Genomic DNA, 18,017 nt, shown 5'->3' on the forward strand with positions numbered 1-18,017 from the left:
CAGATTGATTATTTAAGTCATCGGACTTTGTGTTGGGATCTTACAGAATTTTATCTGTCTCCATGATGTTCTACACAGCAAACAACCGAGCTGTTAGAAATTCATGTTTTCAGTGAAAACACTGGGAACAAAGCAGTCATGCTGACGAAGAATCCTGCACCAGCAGGGCTGTTTTGTTTTTTTTTCCTCCTTCCCTTTTTGCTGGTATATTAAGTGGGTTATTACAGGGAGTTTTCCTGTTATGCTGCTTAAATGCAATATTTGCAGTACTTTCATTACTGCGAGCACAGAACTCATCTAATCACTGAAGTGAATAAAAAAATAAAGCTACAGAAAATCTGTCTAATAATGAAAGCACAATTAATTACACTGAACCCATAATTTGCTGCACTGATTCTTTGTTGGGTCAGTGCAAAGATTCATTTTCTTCTACTTATGTGTGACAGTATTATCAGTGTTTCCCAAACCATCAATTGTATGTAGATGTTAATTAAAAAATACGACAAAAAAAGCAAATCACGAAATATAAATGAGTAGAAATGATTGGTTTATGTAGGTTGGCCTTTTTCCTTAAAATTAATTAAGAATACACTTACTCTCAAGTGAAATATATTATCATCTGATAATTTGGCACGTCTGACTCTGAGATTTTAACACCGTGGAATTTGTTTCTTTGTAACTTGTAAATTGGTGTTTAGAGACTGTGTCTGAAGCCGCGTCTTTGTTATTCTGGACAATGCACATCCACAGAACACAATGTGTGTAATTTTTAGTGGACCTACTTTCTTTTAAAGAATTAGCCCCCACTTTCACTGTGTGCAGTAGGTCCTTGAGCATCAAGCCCACTAGACTAGGGTTCCCCTTTCTCACAAATCCCAATGTAACCCCTGCTGAAAGGGTAATTTCACACACAGCCAGAGTTAATGTTGAGTCAAAAACTGCAGTGTGTGTGTGTGTGTGTGTGTGTGTGTGTGTGTGTGTGTGTGTGTGTGTGTGTGTGTGTGTTACACATACAGGTAAGAAGATGAAACTCAATCCATGAAATCCAGGTTTAGTATTATTTGAGGCTGAAGGCTTATCACATGCCTTACAGTATAAAGTGCTTTGTAACAAATGAAAGAGTTATTCAACTCTATTGTAGCTTCTATGGATACCACTTCTATTTTTTGGCCTCCATAGTGTTACGTGTCCAGGTTCTCAGTTTCCATTCTCATGAATACTTTGGGGGAATTTCTTAACATTTGGCATGAATGTCCCCATGAATCCAAGGATGAACTTATCATTTAATACTGGTCAGTGGCTAAGGTTATAGTAACCTCCCATATCGCACATTCATATGTAAATACTGACAAAATGTGTCACATGCATCTGTGAAAAGGGAGTTTCAGAGCTGTCCAGAGAATCTTGTTCTTGTTGTGTCCACAGTGTAACCTTAGAGTGTCACCAATCAAAGTAGGGACAGTTTCTTTTGTTGTTTCTACAACAAACTATTCAAAGCCATATGAAGTTTGATGGACAATCTCAGAATACCTCCACATGAGTTATTATATGCAGTGAGACTTATTGTATTTTTAAAATATTATGCTTCTTGGTTTTGGTTGGATGTTTTGAGGGTTTTTTCTTAACCAGTGAAAGAATTCTGCAATCTTCCACGGTCTTTCAGGTCTTTTGGTCCTGCCTTATTTCTATGAATGCAACAGATGGCTGCATCACTTTTTACCTCATACTGATTGCTCAAGGGAACATCTAACAGTTCAACACTTGAAACGAACTCCACATCCAGGCCTCACCAGGAGTTGAAACTCGTCAGTCAGTTGTTCAGTTAATTTTGAGCTTCTCAAAACAGTGGACTGTGTATAGAAATGGTGCCAATTCCTAGTCAATGCTATAGTTTTGTTAAACCTCTTGAATGAAAGTTTGAAGTCTTTACTGAAATTGCGTATTGAATGCGTGATTTAAAATTCACTGTGACGGGCCCTAGAGGTAACATTAAAAAGGAAAAAAAAAACCATCATTATCCAAAAACTTCTGAATCTGATTGCATAAAACTGGCAGAATTCTGATTACCTTAATTTAAGGTAATGACCTTATCTCCTTAGAATTAAAATATTTTTATTGCACACAACATGTAGCACTTAATGAAAGCTAAAGTGCTAATTAAGTCAGTTGAAATGTTGTGGGTTTTTTTTTTTTTTTCACTTTTTTAATTGAACAAAAGTTATAGAACCATGATTAAACCAAGTCACACAGCATGCATAATAATTGAAAGTTCTGCCAAATGCCCTTCACTATTGGTGCTACAAAATTAATGGACAAGAACAACAAGTTTGATCCATCCATCTATTCGCTTCCACTTATCCTTTTTCAGGGTCGGGGGGCGCTGGGGCCTATCCCAGCTGTCTTGGAGTGAGAGGCAGGGTACACTCTGGACCGGACAGGTCGCCAGTCTGTCACAGGGCAACAAATAAAAACTGATTTGGGATTATGCTCTATGCTACGATGTCTGTTTTTAAAATGTTTCTCAGCATTTTGCGACATTAATAAAATATGTATTAGTATTGACCACTTTGCATGAAATAGCAATCGCACTATCCTCAGTTTGATTGCGATGCAAATATTACGCATTTTCATGACACAATAACATACCTCCAATACATGGCAAAAGATGAGCCGAGCGAAGCTGCAATGTTGCACAGCTCAGCACTTTCTCCTCTAAATGTTGATGTCAGCAAGGCTTAAATAATAGTTGGTGCAAGGAAGGTATACTAAGCTAATTTTCAAGTTACCTCTTATGATTTTCTTAGTGTTCTTGGATGTACTGCTGTACTATGTGAGGTCTGAAATTTAAAAACAATCATTAATTGGTATTTACAGTTAAACCCAATCCAGTTGTATCCGTGGCTGGGCAGCATCATCTATATATCTGACCAAAACAATTGCAGTAATAATCTGGTCCCCAGGTTGGCTAATGATACTCATAATTTTATGCTGCAAAGGCATCTGTTGCATTAAAGCTGTTTGGGGGGGGTGGATTATTGGAGCCAGAGCTGTGCTCTTTTTCCCGAATCCTGGACAAGACCCACAGAGACCAGCTCTCAACAGGGTTCTTGATTTATGGGCCACTTTGCAAGAAGGGCCTGGGGACGCAGCACTCCTTGTCCTCCGATATTGAATCTCGGCTGCCTAGCATGGAGATGTGGGTCGTCTGTTATGGTGTGAAAGCTTATTTGCATTGTGCCGCTCAGCTCTCAGTGGTAGCTACAGCATGTCTGCTCGCCTTAGCTCTTAAGTTTATTTTTGCTCTCGGGGCTGTTTGTTTCAGATGGGAGAGGGACATTTTTAGAGAAAGGTGCACTCAAGACAAATTGCTTTCAAGTTTGGGTTTGTATCATATATAACCTGTGGTTACCCATACGGAAAAGATATATATAAATCTTATAAAGTTTGTATCTGTCTTGTGTGAAACTTGTATGAAAAGCATACAAGAGTGAAAACAGATATAAAATCCCTTGAAAAATTATATAATAAAACTTGTATGTTTTGGATACTTACTAAAACAATATATGAAAGTAATGAGAAAGTGGCCACTTTCATGAGTAAATCATGTTAGCTTTATATGATTTAACTCATGAAAGTGGCCACTTTCATGAGTTAAATCATATAAGTTTTTACTATTTCTTTTCCATATGGGTATATATGATACGAACATATATGAAAATAAACATTTGCTGAGCACCAGTCCCCTAAGGTGTCTGCATTGCTATACATTTAACCATTAAAGCAGACATACTGACTATTCTAATCAAATAATTTCAAAGCCACGTGCGGTGTATCTTCACATCAATTATTATCCTTTGCATGGTGCATCCGTCAACGATGAAAGTCAAAGTACTTTCAAGCAGTACACAGCCTCTATACACAGTCAGATCAATTGTCTGTACAATTTGAAACACATTCTTTGCTAGAAGAAAGACTTTGATTATTTGTTCAAAGGCTTTGTTTTGTTTTCTTGCTGTTGGCTGGATTGTGCTCTGCTTTTGGCTCAAGTTGATTCTTCCGACTGACTGATTTGATTTAAAAAAAGCAGAAAGATAAATGTTTAGCAGCCTTAATGATTATAGTTGCTGTAGGGTAGGCATTTATTAACTTGTGTTAATAATCTGACAATCCTCTTTCATTCCCCTTTAAATAAGCCCATGGTTCTGCTGCTTAGACGAGACAACTCCACTGAAGTGATTTGGCAAACTACAGAATCTGCCGAGGCATTAGTTGCCATTTTAGTTCTTTTTTTTTTACATATGTATTGGTTAAGAACACTTACGTTAGGCATCTCATCGATTGCTATTAATATTTCTCTTTAATCTGTAAAGCTCTGCTCCAAAGATGTGCTGTAGTAGAACTATGTAGTGGCATCTTTTTCATGATGTAAAATTTGCAGTATGTTTCTTTTTTTCCTTTTAGCTTAAAGTCAGGGGAGCTTGAAGAACTTAGACTTTGATGCTTTCCAATGACTAGCATTAACATACTGTAGAGTTAGCTAGAGACTCATCGGTTCAGCAGCAGATCAGTCTCAGTGTCACAGATTTAAATTTAGGTGCGGAGTAAAAATGTGTGTTCAAGGTTGTGTGTGAGGGAGATAAAGAAGGAAGCGTTTCAGCCTGCGAATATCTAATCGCTGCTATTGGAAGTTTCCACCTAAGCTTGAGGAATTTTCATGTTATTTAGCATTTCTCTGAAGTACACGTGTTTCTATAGTTAGACATGGCTAAAGTTATTCTGCGGGGTTATCTGAAGTTTAAGGTTTTCGCGGGTCGTTCGGAAGAAGCGACTGTCGCAAACTGCCCTTTGAGGCGAATCTCAAATTTATAACTCGATTTTATTACACGTAATTCTGGCAACGAGCTAATCCAAGTCAATTGAAAGAGAGAATCTCACATAGCTGCTCTAAGGCTGGACTCACTTGTATGTTCTAGGCTTCGCTGCTCTCGTTTCTCATTCAGTTTGAAAGGCAGTTTGTCAAGCATTGCCAGACTGGATTGCGGATCTGTTGCTTTGCTGTGCACTCTTTGTGATGAGGTGGCTAATGTTCCTTATCATGACATCAAAATGGAGAAGCTGAGAAGTGAATATTTACCTTGTTTAATATGAAGCTACCCAAACTCATGCTAGCTTGAGTAGCTGCATATATAAAACTATTGAAGCTAGCATGGATAGTTTTATATTTTAACTGAAGGTCCTTCAGCTTCTTTCATGGCTCGGTTGTGAAGCCTTATCAACTGATGAGTACAAGTTATTTGGTTGTTGCTCATTACTCTGTAGTTGGTAATTGTTTGTAGGGCTGTCAAAATACTTGATATCTCTATCAGTGAAAATCCTCAGTAAAATAGGCTGCCACTGTTTGTCTCTAGTTGCTAGTTGATTCTTTCAGACTTTAAAATAAGCATAACCAATTGTAGACAAAAACTATTGTGCTATCCTGTTAAATTAACACTGTCTATTAACATCACAGATGGGCAGGACTAATTGTCTTGCTGCATAGCTCTCACATTCATATTACGGTTTAATTTTTAGCCTTAGCCGCTAGGAGCTAAGTTAATGATAACAAATGGCTAAAGCGGCTTTTGGAAAGTAGTTTCAGTTGTTCCCTTATTTCCAAAGGGGTCGTCACATGCAGTGTTGCCAACTCCTCAGTAAGGAAAATCGCTATTGGCTGTCCTAAAAGTCGCTAGAAGTCGCCAAATGACGTCATCACCTAATTTGCATAATTGGTCATGCTAATGTAATTGTAGCCTACGTTGTTGGAAAGAGAAATAACATCGTGGAAGAGACATAAAGTGAGTAAAAAACGTCCTAAATGCAGTTAGATTATTTAGAACTATAAATTAAATTTCTTTTAGCAATTATTGTTTTTTAATGTCACAAGTCCAAACCTGCTCCTTTACCCGGGCTTGGACCGGCAAAAGTGACCCGAAATAGGCACTCTGGTGGAGTTACTTTGTGTGTGAGTGTTTATAAGTAGTTTTAAACCTTGTGCTCCACAAAACAGCATAACAGTAAAAGAAGAACTGACTGCGTTACAGTCAGTGCGGGAGCAGCGGCTACGCACAGGTGTGAACGTCTCCTGCCCTGATAGCAGCTGGGGGGAGGACTATCCTCCGCCTGGGAGCGCTTTGGCACGGGTGAGGTGCCCAAGGCAGCACCGCTGCTTGTTGAGAGTAAGAGCGATACACGTTTTTACGTCAAAAAGTCGTCATAAATAAGTCTCCAATAACACCAGAAAAAGTCGCCAGATTTGTCGCTAAGGGGGTCTGAAAACTCGCTAAATATAGCGACAAAGTCGCTAAGTTGTCAACAATGGTCACATGTTTGGTTTGACGCAGACTTTACGCCGGATACCCTCTCAGCCTGGTTCTGCTGGAGGTAAAAAGGAGTTTTTTTCTTCCCACTGTCACCAAGTGCTTGCTCATAGGAGGGTTGTCTGATTGTTGGGGTTTTCTTTGTATCGTTATAGAGTCTTTTTCTTGCAATATAAAGTGCCTTGAGGTGACTATTACTGTGACTTGGCTCTATATAAATAAAATTGAATTGAATTGGCTGTGACCCTGCCTCTCTGTAGCAGTACTGTATGAAGTTATGTGTAAGTTGCAGGAGGTGAAGATGACACTGTTTGTGCTGATACTGGTCCAGCTGTAACATTTGGTTTTGATTAATATCAGAGGATAAGTTTGACAATTCTAGTTGGTCATGCCAAGTTCTAGTTTAAATAACCCTCTCACATACACTGTTCTATATCAATCAGAGGTATCCTTCCCACTTATAGTCACTCACCTCAGAGTTGGGTGAACTTAGGAGCAGCCCACTTCATGTTGCCAGTTGTCGTTACAAGTGACTTGATTTAATTGCCATTCCATGGTGTGCCACCGCATCCTTCTCTTCCTGAGGGGATGCTCATTAAGAATAAAGAATGAGCCAGATGCTAACTGGCAATTGTTCTAATAGTATAAAGGGGGCACTTTACCTTAAGCAATGTACCGCGGTAACATCTGGGAGTCCCTACAACACGTTTACAAGAAAAGTCTGCTTTGAGGGTGGTAGCATTGTTTCAAAGAGTGCTTAATGATCTGCAGTGTAGCAAAAGAGAAGCATCATCAGTATTAATTTATCAGTCTGTGAATCATCACTGTAATATTTTGTTATAAATCAATATCCATCAGAGTTCATTTAAAACTTTTAGACAGCTTGAAAAGCAGCAACAAACAACTCTTTGACAGTCTGGACAGGTGTCTCTGTTTTGATAAATCAACGTCTATTAACGCTGTAAAATGTAGTGGTGAGATGTTGTATAGAGAGTTATTGAGATAACTCAGTTAGACTGATGTTAATTACTTTCATAAACTAGGGATATTCTAAATATAAAGCCAGTGTTACCTGCCATTAACATCTCTGTTTACTGCTTGGCACCATCTCATGATGCCTCTCATGGTCGCCTTCCAAGAACCCTCAACCTATCCTCTGCTTTCACGTCTTCTTCTCGGTAGCTCCCAAAGGATCTCGCTTTAGCCTTGCCCTGGAATATCCAAAGAGAGTTTCATTCATTTAATGTCATAGTTATTTCCCTGACAGCCAGGCGGGATAAAGAATCTAGTTAGCAGTCAGCTCAGGGACTGGGACTAAGACTTGGACATGACTGCAAAGACAGTTTGTATGTGTGCCTGTGTGTGTATGTTTGTGTGTGTCCATAGATTCCCTTGCAAGTGTCTTTCTACCTGATGGTTCACTAAAAACTCCTAAGACCAAAAACTGTCATATTTGACCCATTTTGCAACCACAGCTATTCCCATCTTATACCCTTTAGATGGAATGCAGTTTTAAGGCACTTGAACTTTCACTTTTCTGACCTGGAAGCTACATATACTGTCTATGCTAGGACCCTACTCATGCAGGCCTATAATCTGATCAGTGAACCTCTTGACAACCACCAGTGGCTAGGAACAAATATGTGATATGTAAGAAATTGACAAGGGGTTGCTGGAGATTGAAAGTGCAAAATTGATTGCAACAAGCAATGACACTGTTAAAAGTACAATGCAAACTGTAAGTATGGACTATAGTATTTGCCTTCAAAATAATAGTTGCACCTCTTGATATTTGAAGCTGTAAGGCAAAACCTTTCATTTGAAGGTGAACATTTTGCTGTTTGCGTTGCATTTTTGCAGGTTTCCCTACAGCTCAAGGATTAATAGTGATTGTTTGCTGACAAGTCAGTGTCTTCCACGTAAACTATGGATGACCACTGCAATTTGCTAGCAATCAAAGCAATCACAATGAAGATTTTGTGTATTTCCTGAACAATCACCAGTTGGTCGGGGAATGCGATACTTAGAAAATGCTTATTGCTCTGTGGCAAAATCATGAGGTTGAAAAAGTGATAATTACAATGTGATCCAGGAATCATAAAAGCAAATTATTCCCATCCTCAGTAATATTTCTGGAAATGTAGTCTGTCGTTTTCTACTTTAACATGCAGGCAGTAGTTCTCACGTTTTTTGGAGTCATTTTGATATAATTTTAAGCAGAATGATGTTCTTAAAATTGTCAAAGGGGTGTGGAAACAACATGTGAACAATCCTGTAGCGAGTTAAACATTTGCATAAAACGTATTAATACTTCAATGAATCGTGCAGAGAGGTGAAATGAATGAAAATGTGACAGACTTGTCCAAAATCTCTTGGGGACTGGGTATGTGCCAAGCTCTTTAAATAGGTTGCTGTGGTTTTGTCTAACTCAATGACCTCAGCATTTTTAAAATTCTCACAGCATGGCACCCTCATGAAAATAAAATGAGTTTTGGCATCATATTGTAGCTAGATGGTTAACTAATAAGAAATTCCCATTTCCCAAAGCACATAGCCAGTAGCCTCAATGTGTCACTTAGCATCCATTCAAATATGCAGTTTTAAAACTGCTTTATTCTTACCACAAATGGCAGCTAATGAAAACCGTTGCATACATTTTTGCTACTCAACCACTTTTTGCTGCTTGTTATTTATTCACATGTGTGCTCTTGATCATTAAAAGCCATTTTTCTTCTGGTTCCTGCACCAAACAATGACGTTCATGGTATTAAATATGTGAATTTGAAAAACAACCGCTTCTTTCTCTTTCACTTCCTGAGTACATATCAGGAACATGGAGGCTTGCAAGGCAAGGTTATTAGATAATCTAAAATGGAAAAATTCAGTGAAGAGAGCACAGACTGTGGGTGGGAGATTGTGGGTGTGTGTGCGTCAGCCAAGGGTGTGAGGGCCTGAAAAGTGTTTTTCACAAATAGAAATGTTAATAACTCACCAAGCAGAGTAGATATCAATTTAGTTGAGGAGGTATGAGGAAGGGGACAGAGGGGTAACGGCTAGAGGCAGTGAGGCTGTATGTCCATAATGAGTAAGCACATGTTATGTTTGGGAATTTTTTTTCTTTTTGGCATTATGTGAATCAAATCACCCGTAGTGACCTTGGTAAGAACAAAGTTAAAATTAGATCATGCCTTTAAATGACTGTATTATTTGTAAAATCTTTGAGAACTACAAGGAGACTCGGAGAGCACATCCTCTGTCAAGACCAGTGCCTTATTTTCTGCTTCTTTTGGCTTCTCCCTGTAGAGGTCACCAAAGCGGATCATCTGTCTCCATCTCACCCTATGTCTAGAGGTATTCCCCTTTTCCTCCTGCCTGGCAACTCCATGCTTAAAATCCTTTGACCAGTTTACAAATTTTGTCATTTATAAGGAAGAATGCACACCAAGTTATAATGAAGTATGTCAAGCAATGGATGAACAAACACAGGCAAAGAGTCCAAGTTTTACTCTTCAGTTCAATCAAAGCTCCATTCCACAGATCTGAAATCTTTACCTAATAACCGGGACAAGAATTTATGTCATCCGAATTTGTCCGTAATTGCTTCTTCCTGTTAGTTCCCATTGGTTTCCCAGGTAACAGAGAAACAAACGTCATCAAGAAACATCAGATATGGGGAAGAAGGAAAGGGGACCCTCAATGTAAACTCCCAAAAGTGTGTGACAGAGCAAGAGAGATATAAAATTAGAGATCCGTATAAATCATCATCTCAAAGTCCATCTGGCGAGCTGTACTAAAGCATTAAGGTCTCGGTCGTAGATTTGCGAAACTGTTTGCGCGTGACTCTGAGATGTATTCCTTGGGGCTAACTCTGAACCCCGAGAGTGTTGAGAGAGTGCCCCATCTCTCTTCCTGAACCCTCCTCAAAAATAATTGAATTTTGGATGAATCCACTGAGAAGGAAGCACTGTCAGGGTAAAGACGAAAGTGGAGGCTTGAGGAAAAAAACAATCAAGGAATGAGAGGCAGGTGACAGCAGCTTTTAGATGAGCTTCTCTTTAAAGAATGATACACTGCAAAATGTTTGACAGGACAAGCTTTCACAGGGGGATTTTTGAGGGAGGATTTAAAAAAAAACAAAAAACAATTTCATATTTTTCTTGGACATCTAGTATCCATTCATTTCTTGAAGGGGGATATCTCTTCTTGCTTATTTCCACTCTATTGTGTTCCTGATCACATTTCTGACAGTTCGACAGCTGCACTGAATCCTTCCCTTCTCAATGGCTCATAACCATGTGCCAAGAAGTAAGACGATAGCGACAATAATACATCGACATGGGTTTCATGATTACTGATAACAACTTGGGTGTTTGACCTCAATAAGCCCTCGAGTATGTGGCCATCTTCTTAAACATACTCCAGCAACATCAGACCCAGAACATGAAAGTTAGACAACACAAGTCTAACTTAATTATATTTTTTCTTGGACTTGTCGGGTATGAGTGCAGTCAAACATTCCTGCTGGCTACAAGCCCTGTGTGCCACCAGCAATCAGATCACTTTCATTGGCTTTCATGCCAGTCTACTCAATACTCGAGTAATCAGTGCAATCAATTTTGAAACTATGGACTGCTTGAACTGTGGCAAATCTATGCTTTCTATTGGACAGACCGATAAAAAAGGAGTAACCACAGAGTGTTGTTATAATTAACCGATCATGCTGGGAGGAGGAAGATGATATTTAGGGTTAGAGAGATATCTTGTTAAACAAAAAAAGCAAGCTGTTCAAAGTCGACTGCAGCCATAAAAAAAAGCTTCAAACACCAACCTCAGTGAGAAATGATGGATTGCAAACACAATGCATCAGCTTGTACGCCGAATGAATATATTTTGTGCTTTTTGCATGACATTTCACAATTGTTCACAAAAAGCTCAAAAGTTTCACCTGATGCTCAAATATGCCCGAAGTGAACGGAATTCTGTTTTTCATGTTGGCACAAAATAGCAACCACTTACTCCGCAAACATTTTTTTACAAGCTCAACTAAGGGCTGCCTTCTGCAGTTGAATTCAGGACAACCACACCGAAGATTGAAGGGATTGACAGCCACAGGCCCACATCATACAGTCAGGTCCATGTGTCTTTGGACAGTGGCACAGCATTTGTAATTATTCCTCTGTATAACATCACAGTGGAGTTGAAATCATTGATGTGACTGAAGTGCAGACCTTCAGCTTCAATTCAAGGGTTTTCAGCAGTAACCAGAAAATTGATTGACATGCAGTTTTATGGGGCTTGGATTTTTTTTTTTTTTTTAACTAACAACATGTGGTCCAACGAATGAAAACTAAAGTGGGTGACCACAAATTCTTTCCTTGGTTAAGAAAGTCTTCTTCAGCACATCAAAGCAAGTCAAGAAACACCAAGGCAAATTCAGTGTCTGCAATCAAGAGATATCTTCATGAATGTAGCTACAAAGGGTTTACAACAAGGTGCAAACCATTGACTACACTCACGAGCAACAATGACAAATAAGAGTTTGCCAGAAAACATCTGAAAGAGCCTGCACAGCTGTGAAAAGCATACTTTGGAGAGACCAAGACTAATTTGTACCAGACAGATGGGCAGAGAAAAGTATAGAAAGAGCTCATAAATCATATCGCATCATCTGTTAAACATGGTGGAGACAATGTTACAGCATGTGAATGCTGATTGAATTAGCAGGATATATTCTGAAGTCTACAGGGCTGTACTCTGGATGGATAATAAGCCAAAGCATAGTGCAAAAGCAACCAAAGAGTTTTTCAAGACAAAGAAATGGGCCATTCTTCGATGTCCTTAATCTGAACCCAATAGAGCATGCTTACTCTGAAGACAAAACTGAAGGCAGAAAGTCACAAACGTGTACCAACTTGCGGTGGCTGCATTAAAGGCCCCACAGAGCATCTCAAGGGAGGAAACAGTAGTTGCGCCATCGCTTCTAGAGTTCAAGGAGTCACTGATTCCAGAGGGTTTAAGAAAAGTACCTTATGTTCCTATTTCCTATTTAAATTTATGTTAGTCTTCCTATTTTCAGGGGCTAATCAGTAACTGGACACACTGTGTATAAAAATGGATGTAATATCTAAATTTCTATTTTAATACTTTTGTTAAACCCCTGGAAATAGAGCTGAAAGCCTGTGCTTTAATCACATCTTGATTTTCTGACTTAAAATTCACTGTGGTAGTATACAAAAGGAAAATTACAAAGGATCTGCCATTGTCCTAAATGTATGGCCCAAACTGTTAGTACAGTGTGCACAAGGTTTTTTCACAATTCAAAAACTTTTGACTTGGAACAACATAAGCAAAGTTTTATCAGCACTGTATGGAGGATTCCTTACAAAACACTGGTGTTGCATCTATATTCAGCACTGGGAAGACTCACTGCATACACAGAGCCCATAGAACTGCTAAGGACATCATTTGGTCCAGACTGAGTCTGTTTACCCTGCTGCTCTTCTGGCAGGAGATACAAGAGTCTGCTGACGGCGGGGCAGCGTCTTCTCTCAGACTGTAAGACTTTTCAACACCCCTTGAAGTTCACCATCAATAAAGGCTCAAATGTCAATAATCCAAACTAACTTTGCTCTATATAGTCCACATCACACCCTAAAAAAATAAACTAGTTTTAAAATATATTTTAATGATAAAACACTGAATGCAGTGCTGAATGTATTTATTTATTTTTGGAGGATAAAGCTGGCATTGCATATCCTATTTTGTCTCTTCACTTTTATCCATTTTTGTAATATCATACCACGATACCATGCTGTTGCATGTCTGTACACTTGGATCATATATTTCTCAAGTTCCTATGAAAAAATAGACCAGTATCTTCAACAACAGCTTTGTGAAACCTGAATTATAGAGCCAATTTCCTCCCACTACCTGATTCTTCTGTATATTTAAACCCATCATTTTTTTCCTATCTTGGCAAAGCTATATTTACACCCCAAGAGAATAAGAGCATTACTGTATTTTCCTCATCGGTATAGTCAGTCCCAACAAAATTAATTACAGCACATCACGAGTGCACTTTCTTAACCTTTTCAGTGGTGTTCTCTTTGATTTTTTACAGTCTTGGATATCACTGTTAGCCGCAGGGACACAGAACAGAACTGGTGATTCAGTTACTTCCTCTGTGTTCAAACCAAAGAAAGGGGCCACAGGTTTTGTGCTAATGTTGCAGACTTGCACCCACCATGGAAAACTAATTAAAAAGATAAGATTTTTCTGTAGTGACGTGTAGCTTTTCTGAGGTGGCATTGGTTGCAGAAAGCAAGAGCCGATGACAATAAGCCTTTGACAAGAGGGAACGCAGCAATGTCGCCATATTTGGCTGCTGCCCAGTTTCACATGCCTCTGAATTTCTCAAGGGTTATTGTGACTGTTCAGAGTTTCTCCAAAAAGGCTTTCTGATACAGCTTTTCAGGCTTCAATGTGAAGCATCTTTGTCCTGACTGAAATGCCATTTGAAGGACCCTTGTAGCCTATGGAGGAATTTCAGAACCAAGTGTATTGCTGAGGAATGTTTGTAGCTGCTGGCAAAGTCTGAATAAACACTATTAACTGCAGTGAACTTTGGGCCCATCTGTTTTATCTTAGATGAAATTGCTTGAAGGTGTACTTTATCATCTCACTAATAAATCAAAGAATCCCTTTGTGTTCGTCAATCCATCATTTTCAGCATACTCCTGTGTATTGCAGGGGATCCAAGTAAGCGCAGTGTCGATTTTGAGATGGTTTGGGGCAGTCGTACATTTCTTTTCTTTATTAGGAAACAGACCTGTCTTGCATATTACATTAAAATATCCCATAATACATACATCATAATGACAATTAATTGAGTGTTTAAGTTCATCATTCTAGCACACACATGGATTCAGGCAGGAATTCGTAATTGGAGTGTAATAGCTTTAAACCTACTGCGTTTGACTGGCATCGATTGAAATGCCATCTTATCCCCATTATCACCACAATTAGTGTCACTACAAGCTACAATTTAAGGAGTTTTCAATATATTAAGCCAGATTCACTGTTATCCACTTCTCACAGAGCGTTTCCGAACATTTGTGCTCACAGAGAGATACCCAGGTCTGAGCAGGCACCTGATTGTGTTATTTTGGTTGCAAGTAAAGGGGGATGAGTGTTGAAGGTAGTTGACAAAGCAGAAAAGCCTGGTTTGGCTTGATAGAGATGCGTCTTGACAGTTCATTAACAGCATTGCCCTGGTTATACAATAAGTCCCTGAAGAGGCGCTAATATAAATAAAGCAGAAGCAGATAAACAAAATTTGCACATAGAGATGCTGATTTTTCGCCAACTGACCTTAAGGCTGATAGAAACTCTGTAATTATTGGCTCAGGACCGCTTTTTTTTTTTTTTTTTTTTTTAAGGAAACATCTTCTGCCAAAATCATTGTCTTTTATTTTTTCTTGGATGGTTTCAGTACATTCACAGCTTGCCTCAGTATGTAGTTATAACACATGCTTTTCTTTCTTTGTAGGACTGATTAAAAAAAAAAAAATGAAAGCTCCCATCCCTCTTCTGATCCTGCTTCACGCTGTTGTGGTCCACTGCCTGAAAGTTGTGTCGAAGAGAGGCTCAGGTAAGTCTCGTCTCTGTACGGAGTATTGTGCAAAAGTCGTGAGCCACCTCACGCTTCTTTATATTTTGCTTCCAAGGACCCAGGCTCGTAATTTTGAAAAAGTGGCCTTGAACAATAGTTTGAGCTTTCTGAAGGTCTTTCAAAGTTGTTCTTTGGATGTTGGCTGCTTTTACACTAATTGTCAGTTTAGTCCTGACCATTTTCACAGGAATACAGCACTGTATCTACACATAAATTGCAGTGTTGGGCACTTTCTGCCTGTCACAAAACATATAATGTTTCCCAGTTTCTTTACCTGAATCTCTGCTAAATGCCAAACATACAGTAACAGTATGGCAGACATAAAATAGTCTTTTTATTCAGCAAAGCCTGGTATAGGGCCGGAGAGGTCCTGCACTTTTGCAGAAGTCTCATCAGAAATGGTCTCAGTGGAAGGGTGGCTGTCAAGAAGCCATTCTTAAGGAAGAGAAACTGGGAGAAAAGGTTGATTTATGGCAAATTACACAAGAACTGGACTGGAAATCAGAGTCAACAGTCTCATGAAATCCAAATTTGACAACGGTTTAAACCAGAAATTTCAATGTGTACAGAGGAGGTCAGGAAAGAGAGACGGCCATCTGGAAAACACGGTGGAGGCACTGTCATGGTTTGGGTCTTCAGAAAGCCAGTGGTGTTGTGGGTGGATTGGCCTCTGCAGAGCCTGGACCTCAACAGTAGTGGAAGGTCATCTTGAACATCAGAAAACAGAGCAAAAGGCAGCCGAAATCTAAAGAGTTTTGAATGTCCTTCAAGAAGCCTGGAGAACTGCTTTAAGAAGACTGCTTTAACCCTTTAAAGCCGGTCGGAGCGGGCACGCTCCGTTTTGCAAAACTATTTTTAAATCCCGGTAGCACTGCAACCACATGAGCTAGCGCAATAATTTTTTTTTGCATATGAAACCGGAGGAGTTGTACTTACAGTACATCTTATGCCATCAGCTTGTCCTAAGTCACGGTTTCCTTCCACATATAGCTTTGCAAAAACTGCATAAAAAGTGCTTGCAGCAACAAAAACACAATATTCCAGAACCGATCCGATCAGCTGTTTGTAGCACTTCCTAGTCCATCAGCGTGAACTATCGCATGTCCTCCATGTCCTGCCCGAAACCTGAAGTGACGTCATTTTTGCGGAAATGTAGTTTTTTACCATCAGGGCCTTATGAGCCTATACTGGTGTTTTTAAAAGTTATGTTTGACTTTATGACTTTCTGTGTTGTTTCTGGGATGCTTAGGACTCATATAGCACTGCTAGAAATAGTTTATTTTGATGCAAATGCTGTTTTTTTTGCAAATCTGCACTATAATATTTATTTTCGTTTTTCCTGTGAAGTATGTGAAAATTGGTGTATTTCAAAAATAAAACTATGAAGACACTTAAAATAAATTTCCTGCGGTGGGAAACTATTTTGTGTAACTTTTTTGTATTTACAGTTTTGAGGGTTAAGCCTCTTAAATTTCTCTAACTACAAATATATGTTAAAAAAAACAAAAATGATTTTCAATTTTTTTGTAGTTTATTGCACTTTTTTGCAGTGTATGTAATTACTATGCACTTAATGCGTACATATTATTAAAATTTGGGCTATAATGGTTGTATTGATGTATATCAACTTGAAATGCTCCCAAAAATGGCTCCACAGCATGTAAAAATATAATATAAGCTCTGGCGGACTTGGTTCTATGCTAGGTCTTAAAGGGTTAAGAAACGACTGGAAAGCTGCCTATGAGAGTTGTGCTGAAGAATAAAAGCGGTCATACCAAATATCAACTATGATTTGAATTTGGATTGCTCATTGGAATTCTCCAAACTCTGATTTTGTCTTATGTGTTGTATTTCCATTTATGCTTGCACGTTTCAAAAAGTCACTATACCTAATTCACATTTTGCTAGTAAAATATAAAGAAATTATATTGGCTCAAGACGTTTGCACAATGCTGCATATGTAAATAGTTTTAACATTACTCCATATCCAACAGTACCTACAACAACCACATTAATTGGCAGATATTTCCTTGAACCTACCAAAACTTCATCAAGGCTCAGTGTTTGCTGTAATAGAGCAAAATCACACTATGGCATTTGGAGAGTAGTCATCATACTCTGTTACCAGCTGCAAACATGTGGTATGGCTAGCTGTGTGTGTTTGTACGTCTCAATTAGAAGTGAGCAATATAGCTTCAAAAATATATCATGGTATTTCAAGAAGTCATTACAGGAAAAACAAAATACTGAACGTTTTATCGATCCTTGCAGGCTGCAAACAGCAGCATTTATAAGTAAATAAATGAGGGGCATTTTCCATCCCTCTTTTCCGATGTGTGACTGTCACTGATCTAAGACTACCTAATTGGAATCTACTGAAACAAGGTGCAGGCAGCAGTTGCATTACACTGCAATAGTAGTGACACAGGATTATATCCAGCCACAGCATAAACCAAATGTAGGCACAAAAGTAGCCTAGGTAGTAAAAGTGTAACATAACTACTTAATTTTGTTTAAGAATCATTGAAGTTACCATAACCTTTCAACTCTTAAGGAGTATTTTCACATAATAAAACTGAAAAAAGTTTTCTACCTGGGATGTTGTAACTTGGGTTGCTTAAAGCCCTGCTTTTACCTGCTGCAACCACATCAGTAATTTCCATCCACCATTTGCTCTTCCTGTCATATGGAGCCCAACTAGCCAGTGCTAGTTTTGCTTACTGTCTATGCCCTCGTAGCCTGGTTGTACTCTGTATGTTTTTCCTCAAATGGTGAAACAAGTTTGTTGTTTTTACCTTTGGTGGGAACAGCTATGTTGGAGATTGTTGAGGTAGCTCCTTTTGTATAGTAAATCATCACTGGAGGTAGGGCTGTGCGATATGACCCAAATCTCATATCCCGATATAAGAATTCTATCGTCCGATAACGATATAAATTGTTATCGGACGATGTGAATCTCGGGCAGCTCGACTTGCGGGAAGTGTTTCCAG

General features: G+C 38.9%; 1 protein-coding gene across 3 annotated transcripts in view; it reads left to right on the forward strand.

Annotated features, from left to right (window-relative positions):
• The window catches only part of LOC146492085 (interleukin-1 receptor accessory protein-like 1-B), a 338,383-nt gene that overhangs the window by 7,793 nt on the left and 312,573 nt on the right, over positions 1 to 18,017 (forward strand). For all 3 annotated transcript variants that reach the window (XM_085152263.1, XM_085152265.1, XM_085152264.1), the window contains exon 2: positions 14,905 to 15,006. In XM_085152263.1, coding sequence (XP_085008389.1) covers positions 14,925 to 15,006 — 82 coding nt within the window. In that variant the 5' untranslated portion in view covers positions 14,905 to 14,924. The remainder of the gene's footprint in view (positions 1 to 14,904; positions 15,007 to 18,017) is intronic.

The sequence above is a fragment of the Neolamprologus multifasciatus genome, chromosome 23 (assembly GCF_963576455.1).
Source record: "Neolamprologus multifasciatus chromosome 23, fNeoMul1.2, whole genome shotgun sequence".
Classification (NCBI taxonomy): Eukaryota; Metazoa; Chordata; class Actinopteri; order Cichliformes; family Cichlidae; genus Neolamprologus; species Neolamprologus multifasciatus.